The sequence below is a fragment of the Salpingoeca rosetta genome, assembly GCF_000188695.1.
Source record: "Salpingoeca rosetta unplaced genomic scaffold supercont1.13, whole genome shotgun sequence".
NCBI classification, from domain to species: Eukaryota; class Choanoflagellata; order Craspedida; family Salpingoecidae; genus Salpingoeca; species Salpingoeca rosetta.
This window is the reverse complement of record NW_004754921.1, coordinates 1,539,303-1,561,521: the sequence shown is the minus strand read 5'-3', so window position 1 is coordinate 1,561,521 and position 22,219 is coordinate 1,539,303. Positions and strand designations below refer to the sequence as shown.

Genomic DNA, 22,219 nt, shown 5'->3' with positions numbered 1-22,219 from the left:
TATCGCGCATTTCGATGAATCAATTGTTCGTATCCACCAGACCCAGAGTCGTGGCAGTTCCGAAAAACCTTTGAAGTCGTACACCATGTTTCTAGGTCAACGACAACAGCATAAACTGGAGTCACCATTACCCCATCCGCTGACTGTTTTGCGCCGCGACAAAAGCAATCAACCAACCAAGATGACACTGGTGAACATCGAGGGCTGGGTGGAGGAGAACAAGGCATCCTTCGCTCCACCCGTCTGCAACAAGCTCATGTGCGTGAGCGAATGTGTGTGTATGTGCGTGCGTGTGGGTGTGTGGAACTGTGTGTGTGGGGGGGTGGCTTTGTGTGGGTGGGTGAACCTGTGTTTGCGTGAATACATATACATATATGCGGTGTGCGTGAATATGTGCGTGTGAGTGTGTTGAGGAAACAGCGGTGCCTCCTGACACGTGGGTGGTGAAGCACTCATCCCGCTCACTTTCGTGACACATACGCTGTGCGCGTGCGTGCGAGCAGGCATGGCGATGGCTTGTTGAAGATCATGTTCGTAGGTGGACCAAACATCCGCCGGGACTTCCACATTGAGGAAGGCGAGGAGGTGATAACCCTGGATGCAGGCACTGGATGCAAGTGTTGCCGCCTCCATGTTCCCCCCCCCTCTCGCAGGCTGCGTTGGTGCTCGTTGCTAGCACCACACCACACCGTTACGCCACGACAACTTGCTTCCTGCATGCAACTGTGCCACTCATGTTCGTCCCCTGCGCTGCTTCGATGGTAACGGCAGCTCTTCTTCCAGCTCAAGGGAGACATGGTTCTGAAGATCATGGAGCAAGGCAAACCAAAGGACGTCAAGATCAAGGAGGGAGAGGTGCCACCCGCGCTGCTTTTGCTTGTGTTTGTGTATGTCTGTGTGTATGTCTGTGTGTATGTGTGTGTGTGTGTGTGTGTGTGTGTGTGTGTGGGTGTCTGTGTGTGTGTTCCTCTGCAACATGACGGAACCATGTACAGATGACTCGCGTTTGCGCTTCTCGCACGCCCTCCAACCAACACACACACACACACACACACACACACACACACACACACACACACACACACCTCGATTGCAGATTTTTGTGCTGCCCGGGCGCATTCCCCACTCCCCACAGCGGTTTGAGGACACGGTTGGGCTGGTGATTGAGCGCGAGCGCAGCGAGAAGGAGCTTGATGGACTCCGCTACTACCGCAAACAGGACGACAGCACGCCGCTCTGGGAACGCTGGTTCCACTGCTACGACCTCGGCACACAGCTCAAGCCCGTCATTGACGAGTGCGTGCATGCGTGTGTGTGCGTGTGTGTGCGTGTGGGGTTGCATGTGTGTGTATATGTGTGTGTGTATGTGTGTGTGCATGTGTGTGCATGTGTGGGTGCGGGCATGTTTTGTGTCTGCCTGCTTATCTGTCCGTCTGTATGTCCCGCCGTTCTTCCGCCAGTTTGTCCGGGTGTCTGCCTGGTGCATGGACTTTGCTCTTTCCACATTCTCCTGCTCCTGCTCCTTCTTTTGTTGCAGATGTCCCACACTCACGTCGCCGTTGTCGGGGCGCTGCTGCTTCTTGCTGTTGCCTTCCCCAGGTTCTTTGCCAGCGAAGAGCACAAGACAGACACTCCAACCAAAGGTATAACAAGCACGTGTCAAGCGTGCCTCCACGTGTGTCCGCCTGTCTGTTTGTTGTGTTCGCGTGTTTTTTTTTTTTTTTTTTTTTTGCAGGTGCAGACACAAACCACGCCATCTTCCTCTGCAAAGCCAATCGCATATTCACGCCTCTTGTCGCCTCCTACAGAGAACGTGACTGACCCAACTCCCATCAACATCGACACAACGACAACCGTGGACGCACCCTTCTCACTTCAGCAGGTGTGTGTGTGTGTGTGTGTGTTTGTGCATACGCATGTTCTTGTGCATGAGTTTCTGCTGGCGCTGATTTGGTGGATGAGGTGCAATTCCTCCTCATCTCTGCTGTGGCCGCACGTGCTGTGTTGTGCTGTGTTGTGCTTTGGCGTGCTCTTGAATTCTCCTGTATTGACTGCAGTGGTTTGAGGAGCACGCCGATGACGTGGCAGACAAACCCACGCTCATGTTCTCAAAGGGAGAATTTCAGGTGCGCTCCACCATGACGTGGTGTCGGTGTGTGTGTGTGTCTGTGTGTGTGTGTGTGTGTGTGTGTGTGTGTGTGTCTGTGTGTGTGTACGGGGCTTTGGGCCATGCTGTGTTTTCCTGTGAAATGGGTTGGTTTGTTGTCGTGCTGCTTGTCGTGCTCACGCGTGCTGCTGTTTGTCCCATCACTTCATCTGTTCATCCACCATCCACAGGTGCACGCGTGTGGAAACGGATGCAAGGCCTCGTTTGAGCCAACACAGCAGCAAACATGGATCTGGCAACACGTGCGTTTGTGTGTGCGCGCGCGCGCGTGTGTGTGTGTGTCTGTCTGTCTGTCTGTCTGCCTGTCGGTCTGTGTCGGCAGTCGATTCGATTGTTGAACGTGTTTGTTTGCCGCTGCTTGCGCCCAATGCGTCCACTCACACATGCACATAATGCACATATTCGCCTGTGCTGTGTAGTCTGGGACATCCACGGTGCGGGTGAATGACATTGATCACAGCATGAATCAAGGCGACTCCCTGCTCATTGATCCAAACTCCAGGTGCGCAGACCACGTGAATATGGTTATGCCCTTGAGCCCTCACGCACATCTTCCCTTGCACGCAACCCACACGCATTCACATGCACGTTTACTCAGTTCCTCGGCTCATATCCGTGTATGTGTGTGTGTGTGTGTGTGTGCGTGTGTGCGTGTGCGTGTGTGCATTGCAGCGTGACGTGGACGCAGGGACCGGATGGCCGCGGTCTTCGTGTGAACATGAAACTTCCATGAACCATGACATGTGTCGTTCGCACGTGGTGCTGGTTCGGTTGTATGGGGTAGTGTTGTTTTGTTGTTTGAACAACGTCTTGTATTTCCATTACACGAACACGTAAATTGTTAGCACAAACCTCACATTGCCCTCAGGCATATGCACACGACTCTTATGGACACGAAGGAAAACCCAAAAGGGTACAACGTGAGCGTCAAAGACAATGTAAACTACCTATACACACAGAGTGCACACACACACACACACACGCACGCGCGCGCGCACATGTACACCGCGCCTGCTACAGGTCGATGTCTGCTGTTCCCTCCAGTTGGATCCCGCCCCCAAACCGCGAGCGCCGCATCTTCGGTGAACGCACACGCGAGGACGATGAAGACGATGATGATGACGGCGGCGGTGGTGGCTGCAGTCCTCCCTCACCCCCCTGCTGCTGCTGCTGCTGCTGCTGCTGCTGCTGCTGCTGCTGCTGCTGCTGCTGCTGCTGCTGTGGCGGTTGGTGCATCGTGTCTGCTTTGGTCACATCCCTTCCATCTTCACCACCACCAGCGCGGCGTCGTGCTGCTCGACTGCGCGCCGCCGGCCGCCTCCGTCGACTGGCACGCGACGGTGGCGCAGTCGTGTCGTGCGCAGCACCACCATCACCCTTTGCTCCATCACCACCATCACCCTTCGCTCCATCGTCACGGCCTGCGACGCTGCGTCGTTGCGATGCGCGCGATTTCCCGACGGGCCGCTGTCGCCGCCGCCGACCACTCGTTGACGACGATGACGATGGTGGTGGTGGTGATGTGGTGTTGGTGGTGGTTACGGCTGCTTTCTTCAGTGGTTGGAGGCGAATTGCAGCGAGTGGCGCCCGCGCAGAGTCATCGTCACGACCATCACCACTGGCGGTGGTCGATGTCGCTGCTGCCGTTGTCGTCGAGGTGTCGCCCATTGTTTGCGCTGGCGCCATCTGCATGAACCTCTGCATCTCCATTGCCACATTCGCCCGCGTCGCGTTTGCATCCACGCTCTCGTTCACGTCGTCGCTTCTGGCTGCCGGCGCCGCAAACTGCGACGTGCGCGCCGGCGCTGTCTCCGCTGCCGTCCACGCGCGACCGACGGTGTGGCCGGCGCCTTGAAGGTCCAGGATCCTGTTGATGATGCGAAGTGCATGGATGGCGGATGGTGTGAGGTGGGGTGATGTAAAGCACACAGCACACAGCATAGGAGAGAGACAGAGACAGAGACAGAGACAACAAACACAAACAGAACACACACAGAGCACACAAACTTGATCTAACCGCTCGTCGATGGTTGCCATGGCGTCGCGAAGCAGTCGCGTTGCATGCTGCTCCTTAAGCTGCCGGTACCGGGCGAGCTCATGCGGGTCGTGCTGCTGTGTTCCCGACAGCGAATCAGCGTCGCCGTGGGCAGTCGACGCTGCCGGCGGCTCAAGGAAGATTGGCGGCGGTTTCCTGGTCATGTGCGTGTGTGTGTGTGTGTGTGTGTGTGTGTGTGTGTGTGTGTGTGTGTGTGTGTGTGTATGATAAGCGCCATCGATGAGTGAACATCGACGAGACAGACGCAGATGTTCGCATCACACCTGATGGTGACAAACCCGTGCTCTTCCTCCCTGCCCATTTGCCACCCACACTCCCTTCCTCTTCATGACTGCGTGGCTGTACCTCTCCAGCAGACCAGGCGGCAGCGACTGGCGGAGGGACGAAGGAATAGATGCGGATGGCACTGGTTGGCCGTGGGCGTGTTCTGAAGTGCGATGATGAGGGCAGCATTTGAAGTCATTCAGGCACGCGTGAGAGGATGGGGATTGAATGAACATGCGTGTGATGCGGAGGCGGTTGAATCAAACGCATCGCGCATTGCGTCTCAAGCGCACGGAAAGAACAGCAACAGTCAACATGCGTGCATGAGCGTGAGCTTGTGTGTGTGTGTGTATGTGCGTGTGTGTGTGTGTGTGTATGTGTGTGTGTGTGTGTGCTCTCACTGCGTGGTGGTGTTGAGAGGAAGAAGGCGGCGCCTGGAGAGGCGAACACACACGCGGCCAAGATGTTGTCGTGCGGATGGAACGCAACGTCGATGATCGGCAGGCTGTCAACAGGTGAACGTATGGGTGTGAGCGTTTGTTCGTGTGTGTATGCGTGCATGTGTGTGTGTGTGTGTAAATAGGGGGAACGAGAGTGGTGCTTTCAAAGTGAAAGCAGCATGAGCCATAACACTACCACAGCCAGTGGTAAGGTCCCTACTTTGTGGGCAGCGCTGGCTGTGTGCGGCATGCCAGACCTGTGTCCGTGTACCAGCACAGCACTCGTCCATCGTCACCCCCTGCAGCAATGAGAACACACCCAGCCCACAACGCCACAAGAACACACAAGCGTGCACCAGCCATATGAATTGAGTTGGCCAGTGGATATGACTCTGTGCGCTGAGATGCACGGTTCAAACGTAAAGATACACCTACGCACACGCACACGCACGCGTGCACGTACATACATACATGCACTCACATGCACACGCATGCACACACACGCATGCACGCACCTGCGAAGAGGAGACGGCCGCAGGGCGAAAGACAGCAGCGAACCATTCCCGTCACCTGGCGTGCACCAACGTGGATTTTCTGCAGAACCGTGATGGAAGGGGAGTGGTGACAGGTGAACACAGAAGAAACATGTACGCACAATTGCACTCCGCGCGAAATGGAACTCGTGCCATTTACACACACCACACACGCACACACACACATACTGCACATACACACACACATACTGCACACACACACACACGCAAAACACATACACTGTACACGTGCGCACACACACACTGCACACACCCTGCACACATACGACAAATCACCTGGTCGACAAGCATGTTTGTGAGGTTGATGAATCGGATGGTGGCGTCGCGGGAGAGGCAGATGAGACGGCGTTCACTGCTGTCTAGAACAACGCTCGTCACGCCAAACCCGCGCATCTCCGGGTCACGCAGCTCCCGCGCCCCGCTCAGCACTTGCGATGGCGGTGATGATGATTGTGCTGATGGTGACGATGACGTGTCGACGAGCCAGACGCAGATGCGTCCGCTGGCGTCACCGGCAAAGACGCGCGTGTGGCGCCGGTCAATGGCGAGCGCGTTCACGGCAGCAACCGGTGCTGTGGCCAGTCCACCTGACGACTGCTGTTGCCCCTGTTGCTGTTGCTGATCCGAGGAAATGGCGGGAGTTGTCGTTGCCCCTGCTCTGGTTTCACACACCACTGCTCCTTCCAGCTGTCCGCTTGTTCGCAGCGAGTGCGCGAGGGAGAGGGTGAGCCGGCGTTGCCGCTGTGCCCTCAGCTCCCACACGCGCACCAGCCCATCGTACGCTGCCGTCACCACCTGCACGGCCTCCGCCAGCGCGTGTGTGTCCACAGGCCGCCGCTGCTTCACGCGCTGCGCCAGTGCTCCCCGCTTCCGTCCACCGTGACCGCCACCGTGACCATCGCCACCATGGCGTCGGCGCTGTCGTCGTCGTCTCTGCGATGCACGAAACACGCCGCCAACGTGACCGGGGGGCTCCAGCGGCACAACACCGCCACCGTCGCGATCGGAACGATCGCTGCCACCGCCATGACCATCGCCATCACTGGCACTCTCACCATCACTGTCGTCAACGACTGGGTGTGTATGCAGTTCGCGTGCGCGTGTGTGCTCGTGATGGGCAGAAGTGCGCAGGAACCGTGCGTCGTACACGAATGACGAATGGGGCAGCACCTGCAATGTGTACAGCAAGTCGCACAATACCAATTGTTTCGCGTACACGTGTGTGTGTGTGTGTGTGTGTGTGTGTGTGTGTGTGTGTGTGTGTGTGTGTGTGTGTGTGCGAGATGTGTGTGTGTGTGTGTGCGAGATGTGTGTGTGTGTGTGTGCGAGATTTGTACATGCGTGTGAGTACAGGCGAACGAGAACATTGCAGTCTCTACAGCTCAAAGTAAAGGCCGATAGAATCACTTGCATGCGTGTGCCACCCTGTTTCTTCCTCACCGCCAGCGGCTGTGGGCTGAATGTCACTGCATCCCACAAGCACACAAAGCCATCGGCAGAGCACGTCAGGAAACACGTGTCGTCCGGTGTCCTATGCGTGCACACACACGTCAACGAAGGTGCACAAGCGCGCGCGCGTGTGTGTGTGTTATACGTGAGAATGTTGTGTTAGCCATGTCGATGTTGGCGATTGAATGCACTGTGAACACGTGCGCAGGCAGTGAGTGATGAGTGTATTCGAGTTGCCACACTCGCAATCACCCATCTCGCACGCTTGGTCTGCTGCGTGCGCTCACCAGTCAATGTTGTAGATGATCCCCGTGTGCGCGCGGTACTCCTGGATGAGAAACGGCTGCCGCTGCTGGCTCACCCCGCTCACGCCATACACGTGCACGACGTGCTGCTCCTTCATGGCTGACGGCGCGTCCTCGCCGCCGCCACCGCTCTCCTGATTCGCACCGCTGGCATCACACACGCAAACACACGCGCACACACGCACACACAAAGAATACACGACCGCACACACGCAAACACACATGAAGAATACACGAGCGCGTACGTGAAGAAACACAGACGGACGTGAATAATCACAAATGTGCACGTGATCGAACTACACATTGGCGGGTGAGCGTACAAACATGTGCAAATGTCCACACATATGCACACAAGTGGGGCTGCGCTGATACGTGCTGTAAGCAGCCACGTGTTGACAGCACGGTGCCGAGCATACGTTGGGAAGCGTGCGAGGGCGGCAATTGCGACGAGAAAACCGCTGTTGGAGAAGGAAACGCGATGGCAGCCGCCCGATTGGTCTGGCAAAACAGGACACGCAGCAGCGGTGATTGTGGTTGGTGGCAGTGATGGGCACGTGAGCGTGTGTGTGTGTGTATGTGTGCATGGGTGCATGTATGTATATGCGTGCATGTGTGTGTATGTGTGCATGTGTGCATGTATGTATATGTATGCATGTGTGTGTGTGCTTGGTCAAGAGTAAAGACGGAGTGAGGTCGGCTTCTCACACATGGGGAACAAATTGCAGCACACGTGCGACAAACCAAAATGTACACGCACACAACGTACGCACAAATACCCACACACGCACACACACACACGCACACTGGCACACATGAGCAAGTGCGAGCGTGATTTGCGTGCCTGGTACTAATGGGTCGTGAACCACAGCGGGAACCTTTCGTGCCTCTGATTCGAGCAAATCCCAGTGCGGATCCCTGAAGACACAAACACACACACACACGTATCCACATACACGTGCAAAACGATGTACGCAAACAGAAGCATACAGCCGTGTGCATGGTGCCAACCTCGAACTCGTGAGTGTGATCGAGGCGGTACTGCTCAACGTCACAATACAACAGGCACATACGCATGGCTAAAACGGGCCAACGTGCGTACCAGTCATCGGGAATGCGCTCGAGTGGATGCTGGTTCCAGTCGTCATCGTCGTCGTCGCTGTTGTTGTCACCACCATCGCCAGCAGCAGCCTAGCAATTGATCAACACGATGGTGATGAGCGCAGATGAGCATTGTTGAAGGTTGCCACGGCCATACAACACCGCGTCAAAGAAAAACAAAACAGGAGAGCACACGCACGCACACACACACACACGCACACTCTCATACACACACACACACTCATACACTCACACACTCACTCACACTCACTCACACTCACTCACTCACACACACACACAATCACATGGGGGATGTGCACAGCGGCAAATGTGCTGGCTTCACCTGGTTGTGCTGCGCCTCCGCTGCTCGCTGCTCGACCGTGTGCGCCGCTGCCGCTGCCGTCGCCATCGAGTCGTCGTGCGTTGCTCGAATGGACACGTCAAGGTATCCGCCAAACCGCTCCGCCTCCATGCCCGGTGGCGGCTGGTAGAACGCCGACAGCGGCCGCAGCGGGAGTGGTGATGGTTCACGCAACTGCGATGACGTCGACGTTGATGACGGCGGTTGTGCTGCGGTGTCAAGCGCGCCAGCAGGTCCACTAGGTCGGCGAAAGCGCCGTAAGCGCTCGAGCCAGGTGAGGTGGTGGAGTCGATAGAGCTGCAGCCGCAGATGTGGCAGCGTCAGTGACTGCGAGCTGCCACTCGACGCGGGTTGTCGCTCGTTTGCACCCGTGTGTTCGACGACGCCCCCCTTCGCCCCCATCTCGTGCCCTTCCTCATCAGCTGGGTCCCCTGAGCCGCTCCTTTGTTGACGGTCACGCCTTTTCGCCCGTCGCTGCTGCTGCTCCTCCTCTTCCTCTCCCCCGTCCTTCTCCCCCTCCTCCTCATGCTGCTGCTGTTGCTGTTTGCGGCGGTACTCCAGCAGCGTCGCCATGTCAAGAAAGGCAACCGCGTGTGTAAACTCCTGGTCGAACCGAGGCCCCTTTGGTTTGCTTCCTGCAGCCGCAGGCTTCACACTGGCAATGTTCACGGCTGGCGGATCAACAACCTCGAACACAACAACTGCATCTGCATTCGCTGGTCGGCAGTCATCAAGCGACAGGCCCGTCCGAATCTGCTCCTCCCAGCGCGCCCTCAGCGCACTGTATGGATCCACATGCACGGGTTTCGACTCGAACATGTGCTTGCGTTTGTGACGAGTGTGGAGAGCGCGTGTATCGCGGGATGAGTGGCCCGTTTCCTCTCCCGCAGAATCGTACGACGAGTCTCCTCCACTGCCGTTGTCGTTTGTCGGGCCACCGGCAGACCCGCGCCTCTGCCGCCGCCGGCGCTGGCGAGGGCCGCTAGACGACGAGTCATCACAAGTGGCCGACGCCGGCTGCAAGGAGCGCTTGGCTATCACATGCATGCGAACAAATGGCTGAGCAACCCGGGTTGAGCATGGCAGCGCCGAGCAGGAGTGGATATCGACGCTGAGCGCGCCCTCCAACTTCGTGCTGGCAGTCCGCTGCTGCTGATGTGGTTGTCGTTGTCGCTGTTGCCGAGGGCGTCGCTTGGGCCGACCTGCTCTCTTCCTTTGCCTTCTCTCATCAGACTTGGAATCGCTCCGAGCCACAGCATCATCGTCGCCATCATCATCCACTTCCTCATCTACTCTCGGCAGGGATTTGCCCAATGATGGTGGCTTGTGTGTCGGGTGTGCTTCGCGGCGTGCCCTGGGTCGCCGACTTTGCTCCTCTTCAACCCTCTTGTCGGGATGGTCATCCACATCCTCAACGTCATCATCCCCGCTGCTGCTGCTGTCGCTGCTGCTTACGTTCCGAGTGTTGCTGCTGCTGCTGTCGCTGCTTTCGTGCCTTGGTTGTCGTGTCATCATCATCATCGTCCTTGCCCACCAAACAAACACAATGATGAATTTCGGCTGCCGCCAAAAATTTGAATTCGTGCGTGTGTGTGTGTGTGTGTGTGTGTTTGGGCTGTGTGTTTATTGGGGAAAACTCGCTGAAATCTTACACTGCTCCCAGCGCTCAAAGATGGGGAAGGCAATTGCGGCAAAACAAAGGGCAGCGGTGCGTATGGGTGAATGTGTGTGAGAGCACGCGCCTCATAGACAGAAAGAAAAGTGAATCAATAGATAGATAGATAGAAACCAAGTGCCTCGGTGCGAGGCTCATGTGTAGTGCTGCGACTGTCGCTTAGACAGTTGCAGGGGGCTCTGTTGCGGCCGGGCCACCGGGGCTTCGTGAGGTCACTGGGGCGCTGCGTGGCTGTCCCTCATCGTTGTCGGTGGTGGCGGTGGCAGCGGCGGTGGCAGCAGTGCCGTTGTTGCTGTCATTGCTGCGCTGGCCGCTGTGGCCGGGGGGTGTGGTCTGCGGATGCTTCGGCAGTTCCACTGTGCACCACATGAACGCTCCACATGAACGCTTGGTTTCGTTTATTGGAGGCATGAAGCGACACAGGACCAGCAGCCATCATCATTTCACACACAGGACAGGACAAGACAGAGAGACAACGCCTCACAACAGCAGGGGGGTTAAGCAGACACCCAGGTCTTTTGCGGTAGGGAGGTGAAATATGTAAACAAAAACAAAACCGGTCATGGCTGGCACAGCAGGACAGCAAAGCAAGGAAGGAGGGTGGTGGTGTTAGGAGGTCAAACAGACAGGTGAATGAAAAGAAACGCAGATGAACAAAATGGTGCAACAAGCAAGCAAGCAAGCATGGTCATCATCCCATCATCTTTGTCGTCGTCGTCGTCGTCGTCACAGAGAGCAAAGCAGCAGCCGGCACTGCCTCTGTCGCTGCTGCTGGTGATGCCTCTGCTGTCAGCTGCTGCTGCTACTGCTGCTGCTTAGACGGACTCGACGGCGGCGGAGGAGGAGGAAGAGGCGTTGGCGCGGTGCTTGGCGAAGAAGACGCCACCAACAACGGCGCCGACAAGCAGCAGCGCGCCAACCACAATGCCGGCAATGGCGCCCGCAGAGAGGCCTGCAGCGGCATCACCAGCACCAGAGGCGCCAGAGTTGTTGTCGGCGTAGGCGTAGGCGTCCTTCGTCGTGTACTCGTTCTTTGGCGCCTCGTAGGCCGTCGTGTACTCCTGGTGCTTGGTCGTGTAGACTGGTGGCTTGGTGGTGTACACGGGTGGCTTGGTGGTGTACACGGGGCGTGTGGTGTACACGGCCTCTGTGGTGTACACGGGTGGCTGTGTGGTGTAGACGGGTGGCTGCGTGGTGTAGACGGGGCGTGTGGTGTACTCCTGGTGCTGGGTGTAGCGTGGGTAGGCGGGCTTAGTGGTGTACTCCTGGTGCTTTGGTGCCTCGTAGGCAGTGGTGTACTCCTGGTGCTTGGTGGTGTACTCCTGCTTGGGTGCGACGTAGGCAGTGGTGTAAGCCTTCTTGGGTGCCTCATAAGCCGTGGTGTACTCCTGCTTGGGTGCCTCGTAAGCCGTGGTGTACTCCTGGTGCTTGGGTGCCTCGTAAGCTGTGGTGTACTCCATGTGCTTGGTCGTGTACTCCTGCTTGGGTGCCTCGTAAGCCGTGGTGTACTCCTGGTGCTTGGGTGCCTCGTAGGCGGTCGTGTAAGCCTTCTTGGGTGCCTCATAAGCCGTGGTGTACTCCATGTGCTTGGTGGTGTACTCCTGCTTGGGTGCCTCATAAGCGGTGGTGTACTCCTGCTTGGGTGCCTCGTAGGCGGTGGTGTACTCCATGTGCTTCGTGGTGTACTCCTGCTTGGGTGCGACGTAGGCGGTCGTGTACTCCTGCTTGGGTGCCTCGTAAGCCGTGGTGTACTCCTGCTTGGGTGCCTCGTAAGCGGTGGTGTACTCCTGCTTGGGTGCCTCGTAAGCCGTGGTGTACTCCTGCTTGGGCGCGACGTAGGCGGTCGTGTACTCCTGCTTGGGTGCCTCGTAAGCCGTGGTGTACTCCATGTGCTTGGTCGTGTAGTCCTGGTGCTTGGGCTGATAAGCCGTCGTGTACTCGTGCCGCTGATAATCGGCAGCCATCGAGCCCGCAGCAAGCAGCAGGCACGACGCCACCGCAAACACCAACACGCGCATGGCTGGCTGTCGGTGCAACACCTGGCTTCACAAAAGAGGAAGAAGAAGAAGAAGAAGAAGAAGTGTGCGCTGGCAGGTGGCTGGAAGTCACGCAGTTCAAATCGGGGGGTCTTGGTGGTTCTTGGTGCGTTGGATGACAGCTGAGAAAATGAACATCTCATCCACATCCAATCCACATCAACATCCATCCAGCCAGCTGACATTGGGGAGCTGATGGCGTGCGGTGGAGAAAGCAGGCGAGGAGAGACACGCTTGGGCCTTCTCGCTGGAGGGATGGCACGCACTCACTGTCGATGCCAAAAGTGTGTGGTTGCCGGTTTCCCTTTCAAAATGCGCTTTGCGGGTTATGCACCCCGGTTCAAACAGAGCTCTATTAGAGTTCTGGTGTGTACGAGAGTGGGAAATGAAGCGCATGCCTGGTGCACGTTTCCCAGGCCATCAATCTAAAGTGAATGAGAAAGAGGGGGCAAGTGATGAGAAAGAGGGGGCAAGCGAATGAAGGTCCGTGTGAGTTTGTACATAGTGATAAAGTGCGAGTGAAAGTGAGAGTGAGAGGAAGAGTGTGGGGCATGAAGAGAAGAAATGGCCTGCTTGCGTGTTTGCTTGCACCTGCATGAAGAAACAACACAGAGTACAGAGCACAAGTGCACTCAAAACACGCACGTACGCTACACACACGCACGTACACCACACACACCACAACACGCATTCAACACATGCACGCACTTCATTTCAGCCAGCACTGCGTTCCTTTATCAGCTGCTGACTTCAGCCTGCAGCTGTTCGTACGAACCACGTCGATGCACCGTGTGCGTGTGTGAGATTGAATGCACTCGTGCTGCTCTTCTCTTTTGTTGTAATCATCTCCACTTGGCTTGCTTGCTCTGTGTGGATATGTGAATGTGCACACACCATCAGTGCATGTGTATGCATGTGTGTGCGAACCATCATGCTTCACATCACCCACACATCACCCACACAACTGCAACTCAAGAAGCGCTGCTGCTTGTTGCTTGCTTGTTGGTGCGTGTTGGTTGTTTGTTCGTGCTGTCCTTCCGATCGCCGTTTTGTGTAAATCTTCAAGTAATCCTCCACAACCGCACCAGCAAAACAAGTCAGAGCGGAAGGAAGAAGAGAACGAACGACCTTGTTCTCCTCGTCTTGGCTGGCTTGGCTGGATTGGCTGGCTTGTTGTCTCATCACCCTTCCACCATCCCACCTCCCCGTCTCCAACGTTCCCCTAACGCCTTCACTCGGCTCACTCGCTAGCTCGCTGAAATCGCTGTCTCCCCCACCAACCGCCCACCAACCGACCAACCCATCGTGTTGATGTCGTTGCTCCCAATGGACGTTCTCCTCAAACCGCTGATGATGCTGGTGCTGAACCGACATGGATGAGCGCATCTCGCATGCGCGTGCGCGTGTGCGTGTGCGTGTGTGCGTGTGTGTGCATGTGCCAAGCAAGGCCACGACGTCCACGACAACTTTCTCTTGAAGTTGACTCCTCGCCCCTGCTCATGCTGACAAGGCTGCCTGCCGCGTGTCCAAAGGACGTGTTTCGGATCAGATGAAGGCGACTGCGCTCATCGGAACACGACAAATCTCCGTCAACCAAAGGTTGCGAACCGGACACCAAACCTGGAACACACAGAAGGACTAGCCAAGCGAGCAACTGCACATCACTGGGGGTAAGATTATGCCCTCGACCAATGTGGATCCACCACCATGTGTCCACCCGCGCTTCCTCCTTTGTGTGCATTTGCATGTGTGTGTTGGATGAACTTCGTTGTCTGTTTCTGCGTGCGTGCGTGCGTGTGTGTGTGTGTGTGGGTGTGTGTGGGTGTGTGTGGGTGTGTGTGTGTGTGTGTTGTCTCCTGCTCAATGCAACGCAGCACCAACTTCACTCACACCAACTTCACTCACACCAACTTTACTCACGCCACCAGTCACACCACCACCAATACCAACACAACACTCACCCTCCACCACAATCACACACACACGCGAACAATACGTTGGGTGATCTACCTTTCCGACCCCTCCCCCGTCCCGCAGTTGCTGTGTGTCCCTCAACTGGGCGATCGATATGCCGCACCCGCGTCCATAGAACGTGGCTCTGCGCTTGGGGTGCAACCATGTCCTGGCGTGTCGCCCTTCCCTTTCCCCTTCCCTCGCCAACCCCCTCCACTCCCTGACTTTGGTGCGCATTTCAATTGTGTGCGCGTGTGTGCTTGGGGCTGACGTGCTCTTTCTTCTTTCCTCTTTCCTCTTTCCTCTTTCCTCTTTCCTCTTTCCTCTTTCCTCTTTCCTCTTTCCTCTTTCCTCTTTCCTCTTGGCGCCCACTTTTTCTCAGCTCTCCCCTCCCACCGTTTCCCTTTCGCCTTCCGTTCTTTCCCCACCCGCTGCCTCCACCATTGCTTCCCCGTCTGTTGCTTGGGGAGTGGTTGCGGCCGTTGTATGGCGTGCTATCAACACGGCAGCGTTGTGGCTGGCTCCATTGGGTCATTGTGACTGCTTTTTCTTTTGTTATTGTTTCCAACCCATGCAGGTGGTTGTGGCCTGTTGACAGCCAACCAACCAACCGCACACACACACACACACACGCACACACACACACACACACACACACACACACACACAAGGCAGCCAACCAATGCGTGGCCTGGTGATTTGCTTTCAAGCTGCTGTTACTCCTGCTTGCAACCCCACCACCACCACCACCACCACCACACACACACACACACACACACACATTTGAGCCTTTGTTCTGTTCCTTCTTCTCCCAAGCGTTTTGTCCGACGTGTAGCTTCGGGTGCGGCCGCTGTTGGTCCGGGTTGGCTGTGGTTGGTGCTTGGTGGTGACATCATTGCCACATTTCTTGCAGCCGTGCTCTGTGTCTGCACTGGGCGCGCTTTTGTCTTTGTGTGCGTGTGTTGTCAAAGCCGTTATTGCTTGAGCGGACTTTCTTTTCTTTCTTGCTGTCGAACGTTGAGCCAGCCACTGATTCATTTTCCACACTTCCCTCTCTCTCGCACACACAACGTGTCAAGTCTGCCAAGCACACTGTCGCTTCCGTGCCCTACCACCATCACCTGCTGTGCCCAGATCCCATCGCACGACCCGCTGCCCCCCTTCCCTTCCCTTGTCCCTTCTCCGCCTCCTCCTTTTCTCCCTTCAGCAGCACCAAGCATGTCTCGCACCAACGAAGGTTGTGTGAAGTGCTCGTGTGTGTTTCCTTGCCTTTCTTGGTGTGCGTGCTTGCAAGCAAGCAACCTTGCAAACATCACCATCACCACCCTCATATCCATCCATCCATGTCCACAGTTCATGGTTTCTTTGCATCACCGCACAACACAGCCCACCTGCACAACACAGCCAACCTGTGTTGCTCGCCCTGTCCCCTCTCACTCCTCACTCGTTCGCTTCTCGCCTGCCTGTCACTGTGCGCTGTCGCCTGCTGCAGATGTGAACGTGTCACCGAGCGTGGGCCCCGCTGAGCCATCCAGCCCCCGAGTGGAAGCCAAGCCAAGCACCCCTGCTGACGTGCATGCAAGCACGCAAGGCAACGGCCGCCGCCCGGCCAACCCGCCGCCACCAAGGCCCACCCGCAGCCGCGCCTCCCTGCCCACGCAAGGTGGTGCTGCTATGGCCACTCGGCCCTGCCTTTGCTCTCATGCACGCTGCCACAGCCTTGCTCCGTCTTCATCTGCCTGCATTCACGAGTTTCCCTCACCTCGGTTTGCATACATGCACGCATACAACCAACCTCACATACATACGCACGCATGTACATGCGCATGAACTCGCACACACTCACACTCACTCACTCACACTCGCGCACTCACACACTCACGCACATTCACACATGTACGCATGCACGGCAGCTTCGGCACAGTCGTCGTTTGAGGACGTGCCTGCTGGCCATGGCGGGGACGGGCGCCCGCGCATGCCAGCAACCCACTCCGTCCCTGCCCTGCTCGGCGCCAGCACAACAGCCACGGGGGCGGTGCAGCGGGACCTCGAGCAGCGGCGGGTGTCGTCCTCCTCTGTCGCGTCCCGCAGCGAATCTGCATCCCCAACGGCACTCGCGCAGCTCTCCGACTTGGCCAGTGACGACGACGGAGGCGATGGTGGCGACGATTTCGCCATTGCTGTGCAGGTGCAGCAAGGCTCGCAGGTGGATGCATGCATGCACGGCACGATAGCCCTTGGAGCCACCACTGCTGGTGAGCACAATGGTGCTCCTGATGCCTCTGCGGATGGCGCTGCTACGACCACGTCGCTTGCCGCCAGTGGTGTCGCTCTCTCGACCATCACCACTGCCAGTGATGCTGCCACTCAAACAAGTCGTGTCGACAATCCCAGCGCTGCGGTCACTGAGCACTGCCACTGCCTCCACCAACACCACCACTGCTGATGATGCGGCTCATAGCCCTACCGCCGTCGATTCCCTTTCGGCCATGGACGCCATCGGCACGCCTGTCCTGTCTCCCGTCATTGACACCCCACCCACCTCCACCTCGACCATCACGCCCCGCCCCACCCCAGCCACCACCAGCACCACCAACGCTACGATGACCACCAACGCTACGATGACCACCAACACGACAGCCACCACCCCGTACCCTGTGCGGGACATTGAGATTGTCGGGGTAAGCGGCATCGTGGGAGCCGTTGATCAGCAGCCAGCACGTGCTCTCCGCCGCAACGCCGCCTCCCTCCATCTCCAGCATATGAACACCTCGTCCGCGCTGGGCGTTGGGAGTGGGCGCTTTACACCTGGCTCGCCTGTGCCGCAAGCACACGAGCACGTGTTTGTCTTCCCGGGTGACAATGATGACCACAACAACCAGCAGCAGCAGCAGCAACAGCAGCGGGGCCCTGGTGGCGGGCACCACGAGCACGGCGCCGTTGACGGCAACCACCACGATGACGCCATTCGCCTGCGCAACGACAGGTTTGTTGCGGCTGTGCTGCGGGTGCTGGCCCCGCTGGTGTCGCTTGGCCGCCACGTGCCCGTACGCCGGCTGCCCGAGCTTGTTCGCCACGCGTCTCTGGCCCGCCGTAACCGCGGTGGCGCCAACCCCGCGCCCATGATGGCTGATGGTGTGGCCCTCATCCCGCCAGACAGCGACAACAACGGCAACGATGGCGATGGCGAGCAGCACATGTTTGACAACCCGCTCGCCAATGGCGGCCCTGGCAATGGTGCTGAGAACGGGGCAGTGCCGCCGCCCAACAGCCCACAGCAGCAACGCCGCCGCCGCCGCCGTGAGCGCGCGTACGTTCGCATCGGCACGCGGCTCAAGGGCGCCTGGGTCAGCCGCAAACGCTGAGGAGTGGCAGTGAGGGGACGCGCACGTGCGGATGGATGAAGGCAGCAAGAGCTGTCGCTGAGGTGTCGTGTTGGTGTTTTGTCAAGTTGAGGTCGATCGACGAGGCGATCTCGGTGGTGGTGGTGGTGGTCGATGGTGGCCGGTCCACTGTCACGGTATCTCTCCCCGTCCCCCGCCCCTCTTTGTTCCGTGTGCACGTGCGCGTGTATCCATGTGCTCGCCCATTCTTCCACTTTCAAGTCTTTTTCTCCTTCAATCAAAGTTGCTGCCATTGTTATGGCTGCTGTGGGTGCTGGCCTTGCCTGATGTTATCTTCTCCATGCGTTTGCTTGTGAAACGTCATTTCACAGGCTTGTTTCCACACAATCAACTTTTTCTTCCCTTTCTTTTCACATGACATCATTTGTCCTACTTGTCTCATGTCTTCTTTCGTCACGGCCCTCCTTTTGAGTTGCCTTTCGCCCGAGCGTATCGGTGGGTACCAGATGCGCTTTCATTGCTTGTTTCGTTCCCTCCCCCCCCCCCGCCACTCCTTCTCCTCGCTCTTACCTGAACCCGCTTCACTGCTGATGATCATTTCGTGTGGTGTGTCTTGTCTTGCGATGCGGTTGTTGCTGTCTCGGTCAAGATTTCAATCAATGTTGACGGTGAATCACAATACAAAACCCCAAACAAAACAGCGCTTGACGTTCACACACACATGCACACATACACACACTTGCATGCACACACACACACACTTGCATGCACACACACACATACTTGCACACTCACACACACACATCACGTTTTGTGTTTTGCTGCACATCAGTTTGTGAACGTTTCATTGTTGGGTCACATATCCTTCCAGCATTGCAGCGCCCTCGCCCATCCAAACTGGCGCGGCGAGCAAGGTTGTCAAATCAAATAGAACACAAGGGGAAAGGAGAGGAGAAAGGGGAGGAAGAGAAAGCCAAGGAGTGGAAGAGAAAGCCAAGGAGTGGAAGAGGAGGGAAGAGGGGAAGAGGGGAAGAGGGAGGAGAAGGGAAAACGATTGGACCAATACCAGAACAAATCAGCCACGCAACCACTTGCGTTTTGCACGCGAGACAAGCAACCGTGGTATGTGCGTTGTGGTCATTACTCCTCGGCATAACAGCTCCTCTGCCCGCAGGTCATGCCACTGGGGCAGCAAAAGGCACCGTCTGGACAGCATACGCCGTCGCTGAGGCTGCAGCAGCCGTAGCCGCCCGGAATCTGGCAGCACGTGTTGAAGTCTGGGCAGTACGAGCCGTCGGGGCAGACGATGGCATTGGGCTGGTCAACGCCAAAGTCGTCTTGTCGTCGCTCGCGCGGGGAGGATTCCAGGCTGTCTTTGGCATTGTGAGATGGAGCCGAACGCTGGCTTGCCGGCGTCACGGGCACAAGCTCGTGCTGCCGGTTGTTGTGCAGCAAGTCGTTCTTGGTGGCGGGTTCCGAGGTTGTTGTGGATGATGTTGGACTCACTGGGGTTGGCCCTGGTCCCGTGTCGCAACTGCGGCCATCCTCAGCACATTGCGAGTTGGGAGGGCAGCAAAAGTTGCTACAGCATGTGGCGTTGGCATAAGGGCAGCAACCGAAACGACCACCGTCCATCTTGCAGCATGTGTTATGACTGGGACACTTTGCACCTTCGGAACACCTCTCCGCAGCATTCACCTACCACAAGTCAAAGAAAGAATTGTGTGTATGTGTCAGTGTGAGCGTGTGTGTATTTGTGTGTGCATGTGTGGGAGAAAGAGTGGGTTGGTGTCCGCGTGTGCATGTGTGCATTTGTGTGTGCATGTGTGTGTGCATGTGTGTGTGCATGTGTGTGTGCATGTGTGTGCATGTGTGTGTGCATGTGTGTGTATGACTTGGGCAAAACACAAAATGTGCGGGAATGTAATCCCAATACACCACACCACAACCAGGCGACAGGTTGCACCGCATGTACCTGCGACAGCGCCACGGCGAGCATGGCCACAGCCACCGCCACAACTAGGTGAACGCCTCGCTGCTGCATCATCATCGTCATTGTCATCCAATGACGTCTTCTTCTTCGTCTTCCTCCAGCAGGTTGTGATTGTGGAAAATTGCACATGTCTTGCAGTAAAATTCAGCACTCGCTGTTGCCAAAGACGAAAGGCGAGACAAACAGAAGAAGAACACAGCGCCCAGCTGTCTCCAGCTCGCACGGCAGCAGACACAAGGCCTGTTGTGGTGTGCTTTGCGTTGGTGGAACGTGTGGCGGTTGTTGTGCATCAGAACAGTACCGAATGGGCGATGGGGAAGATGACGCGACGGTGGCCGGGTTCCTTCGGGACTTCATGATCAACCCGTACGGTGCTGCGTTCCTGCAAGCATCAACGGACGCAAAGATGCTGCACCACATGAACGCCATTCAAAAGCCGCCCGAGATTCCCAAGGTAGCGCGGTTGAGACAACGCCGCAAGAGCGTGCAACCTGTATCACCAACAGCAGCAGGAGGCGGCGACGACGACTGGATGACCGTGCTCCAAGCACTCCAAGACGACCTTGAACTGGACAACGAAGTAAGTTGTGTGTGTGTGTGTCTGTCTGTCTGTATGTTTGTTTGTATATGCATGGGTGAGTAATGCTGCCCCTCTGCTTGCGTCCGCGTGCGTGGCTAGCTCTGCAGTACCTGTTTGCGTTTCTGCCGCTGTGAGGCTTGCGCTTGACCTACGTTCGTTTGCACGCTCGTTTGCGCCCTGCTCCCCTTCCTCTTTGCTGACTCCTCTGCGACTGCGCCGCCGCCACCACCACCACCACCACGACCGCTGATTTTGGGGCTGTGCACATACAGGAGAGACATGAGGGCGGGGATGCTGGCGCCACCATCACGGACGTTCAGCCCATGGCGCATGCTGTTGCCATTGCGGACGGTACACATGACGACGACGAGCATGCCGGTGGCGTGACGGGATCTTACGTTGCAGGTGATGGAATAAAGCACCCACAACACCAACAGCACCAGCAGCATCCGCTGCCATCGCCGTCGTCGCTGCGGCGTCCACGAAGCAGGAGCCCCGAGCAGCAGCGGCGCAAGCGGCTGGAGATGCGGCAGCGGCAGCGGGAACAGCAGCGGCGAAACCAGTCGTCGCCATCGCGTGGGGTGGGCCTTGCCTCCGTTGCCACGCCGCTCGGCGCCCTGCAGGAGGAAGACCGGGACGAGAACAGTCATGATGGTGCGCAGCGCGGAGGTACGCCCAACGATGCAGAATCAGCGATACCACGGCGTGGTGGTGGTGGTGGTGGTGGTGGTGGTGGTGGTGGTGGTGGTGTTGATGATGACGATGAGGCCGCGTTGGATCACCAGCAGCAGTCATCATCGCCTGTGAAGCACAGAGATGGCATGGAACAGGGCGGTGCAGGCCGTGGCGTAACAGATAACGCACGCACGCTGCCCCCACTTCGCACCGGTCCTCCTGCCCATCTCGCCCGTAGAACAACAACCACACCCCCACCGCCACCGCCAAGCACAGCACCAACGCCCCACCAGCACCAGCACCCTGGAGTTGTGGACAGGCCACGACCCGCCTCTGCTCGATCTGTGTCATCGGCAACATCCACATCAACGCTTCCGCCGCTCCGGACAACGCTTCCACGCACACCTGGACCCGGTGTCCACCCGTCGACACACCATCTTGCGTCACGGGCAGAGCAGCGGGCGCAGCAAAAACGCGGACTCAAGATGTCGTTCAAGCAGACGCAGTGGGCCGTGGTATGTATGACACATATGGGGGTTGAGAGATTGATGCGTTTTCGTGAGAGAGAGGGGGGCGTGAAGACGTGGTTGATGCTATGTGCTGGCGTTGTGGATGGGTGGTCACATGGTCGGGTTTTGATGAATGGTGTGCACACGATGAGTTGTGCTTGCTCTCCTTCTCACGTGTGGCATTGTGGATCATGATGCTGAAACCACCACCACCAACAACAACTTAAACAACAACAACAACAACTTAAACAACAACAACAACAACAACAACAACAACAACAACAACAACAACAACAACAGGGCACGCGGCAGCACCTGCAGCAGCAGATGAAGAAGCAGGCGCGGGCGCTTCGACGGACGGCGCACTCCGAGTGGATATTCGCCACCGAAAGCAGACTCGACCAGGTAATGGCGGTGGCCATGCTGGTGGTAGTTATGTTGGTAGCAGTCATGGTGGGGGAGGAGAGGGTGTTGACAGCATTATTTGGTCGGTTGGGAGACGGCTGCTTTGAGCAGCTGCCATCATCTTCACTGCCAACCGACGTGTGAACCGCCATCCACTCATCCACGCTGATCCTATCCATCCACCCACCCATGCATCCATCCATCCATCCACCCACCCATGCATCCATCCATCCATCCATCCATCCATCCATCCACCCACCCATGCATCTACAGGAGATTGTTGATCTGCATCGTGAGCTGGAATTTCTTCGCCGTGAACTCGCCGCCTCCGGTCTCCCGCCGGCACAGGCAGACG

The 22,219-nt window shown here is 57.2% G+C and overlaps 7 protein-coding genes across 7 annotated transcripts in view; 3 read left to right on the top strand and 4 right to left on the bottom strand.

Moving 5' to 3' along the window:
• The first annotated feature begins 100 nt into the window (after positions 1-100).
• Positions 101-3,060, top strand: PTSG_05774 (3-hydroxyanthranilate 3,4-dioxygenase). Its single transcript, XM_004993587.1, has 10 exons — positions 101-258; positions 504-585; positions 772-855; positions 1,097-1,296; positions 1,600-1,643; positions 1,809-1,882; positions 2,058-2,126; positions 2,338-2,409; positions 2,587-2,669; positions 2,840-3,060. Exons 1-10 carry the CDS (start codon positions 182-184, stop codon positions 2,898-2,900), a joined length of 846 nt encoding a protein of 281 aa, XP_004993644.1. The 5' UTR covers positions 101-181; the 3' UTR covers positions 2,901-3,060.
• A 121-nt stretch (positions 3,061-3,181) lies between these two features.
• PTSG_05773 (uncharacterized protein) lies at positions 3,182-4,366 on the bottom strand (the record flags this gene model as incomplete). Its single annotated transcript, XM_004993586.1, has 2 exons — positions 3,182-4,034; positions 4,185-4,366. 2 exons carry the CDS (start codon positions 4,364-4,366, stop codon positions 3,182-3,184), a joined length of 1,035 nt encoding a protein of 344 aa, XP_004993643.1.
• Positions 4,367-5,143: 777 nt separating this feature from the next.
• Positions 5,144-10,215, bottom strand: PTSG_05772 (uncharacterized protein; the record flags this gene model as incomplete). Its single annotated transcript, XM_004993585.1, has 9 exons — positions 5,144-5,226; positions 5,443-5,521; positions 5,758-6,651; positions 6,922-7,012; positions 7,218-7,382; positions 7,652-7,733; positions 8,038-8,150; positions 8,335-8,423; positions 8,677-10,215. 9 exons carry the CDS (start codon positions 10,213-10,215, stop codon positions 5,144-5,146), a joined length of 3,135 nt encoding a protein of 1,044 aa, XP_004993642.1.
• Positions 10,216-10,315: 100 nt separating this feature from the next.
• On the bottom strand, positions 10,316-12,387 carry PTSG_05771 (uncharacterized protein; the record flags this gene model as incomplete). Its single annotated transcript, XM_004993584.1, has 3 exons — positions 10,316-10,725; positions 10,922-10,935; positions 11,195-12,387. 3 exons carry the CDS (start codon positions 12,385-12,387, stop codon positions 10,529-10,531), a joined length of 1,404 nt encoding a protein of 467 aa, XP_004993641.1. The 3' UTR covers positions 10,316-10,528.
• A 3,189-nt stretch (positions 12,388-15,576) lies between these two features.
• Positions 15,577-18,038, top strand: PTSG_05770 (uncharacterized protein; the record flags this gene model as incomplete). Its single annotated transcript, XM_004993583.1, has 4 exons — positions 15,577-15,595; positions 15,851-16,021; positions 16,272-16,682; positions 16,714-18,038. The coding sequence occupies 4 exons, from the start codon at positions 15,577-15,579 to the stop codon at positions 17,721-17,723; spliced, it is 1,611 nt and encodes a 536-aa protein (XP_004993640.1). The 3' UTR covers positions 17,724-18,038.
• Positions 18,039-18,664: 626 nt separating this feature from the next.
• On the bottom strand, positions 18,665-19,814 carry PTSG_05769 (progranulin). Its single transcript, XM_004993582.1, has 2 exons — positions 19,678-19,814; positions 18,665-19,400 (listed from the first exon to the last, which is right to left on the bottom strand). Exons 1-2 carry the CDS (start codon positions 19,762-19,764, stop codon positions 18,843-18,845), a joined length of 645 nt encoding a protein of 214 aa, XP_004993639.1. The 5' UTR covers positions 19,765-19,814; the 3' UTR covers positions 18,665-18,842.
• The window catches only part of PTSG_05768 (uncharacterized protein), a 5,077-nt gene continuing 2,638 nt past the window's right edge, over positions 19,781-22,219 (top strand). Inside the window, exons 1-4 of the mRNA XM_004993581.1 lie at positions 19,781-20,275; positions 20,548-21,465; positions 21,760-21,864; positions 22,138-22,219. Coding sequence (XP_004993638.1) covers positions 19,823-20,275; positions 20,548-21,465; positions 21,760-21,864; positions 22,138-22,219 — 1,558 coding nt within the window. The 5' untranslated portion in view covers positions 19,781-19,822. The remainder of the gene's footprint in view (positions 20,276-20,547; positions 21,466-21,759; positions 21,865-22,137) is intronic.